Here is a 446-nt window from a genome sequence, read left to right on the forward strand (position 1 = left end):
ACGTTAATATTATTTTTTAATATTTCTTATTTTTATATAATAATTTTTTTAATTGCTTTTTCCATAAATTTTTTTTTATCTAAGTTTATTCTAAATTATTGACATTAATAGTTATTAATAATATTAGATTCGTTTTGAAAACATAAATTATTGTGAATACCTAAAATTCCAAAATTTTGAATCTGATGAAGATAAAGAAATATGTGCCTTCGAGTGAGTATTCCCACGAAAATTGCCCATCCAAACGTCGTATCCATGATTGGCTAATACGAAAGCTAGTAAGAAGAAAAAAAGCATTGTTTTCAACATATCCCGTAGTTACTTAACTTTTAATATATATATATATGTATATGTATGTATGTATGTATGTACAATATATGTAAGTAGCTTTTAAATTAATATATAAAGTCGATTTGAATCAAAACAACTTTTATTGTTGAGTGTGT

At 22.9% G+C, this 446-nt stretch overlaps 1 protein-coding gene across 1 annotated transcript in view; it reads right to left on the reverse strand.

Moving 5' to 3' along the window:
• The window catches only part of LOC108772464 (lipase 3), a 4,289-nt gene that overhangs the window by 2,577 nt on the left and 1,266 nt on the right, over positions 1 to 446 (reverse strand). The window contains exon 3 of the mRNA XM_018537996.1: positions 161 to 275. Coding sequence (XP_018393498.1) covers positions 161 to 275 — 115 coding nt within the window. The remainder of the gene's footprint in view (positions 1 to 160; positions 276 to 446) is intronic.

This window comes from Cyphomyrmex costatus, unplaced genomic scaffold (assembly GCF_001594065.2).
Source record: "Cyphomyrmex costatus isolate MS0001 unplaced genomic scaffold, Ccosl1.0 scaffold101, whole genome shotgun sequence".
Classification (NCBI taxonomy): Eukaryota; Metazoa; Arthropoda; class Insecta; order Hymenoptera; family Formicidae; genus Cyphomyrmex; species Cyphomyrmex costatus.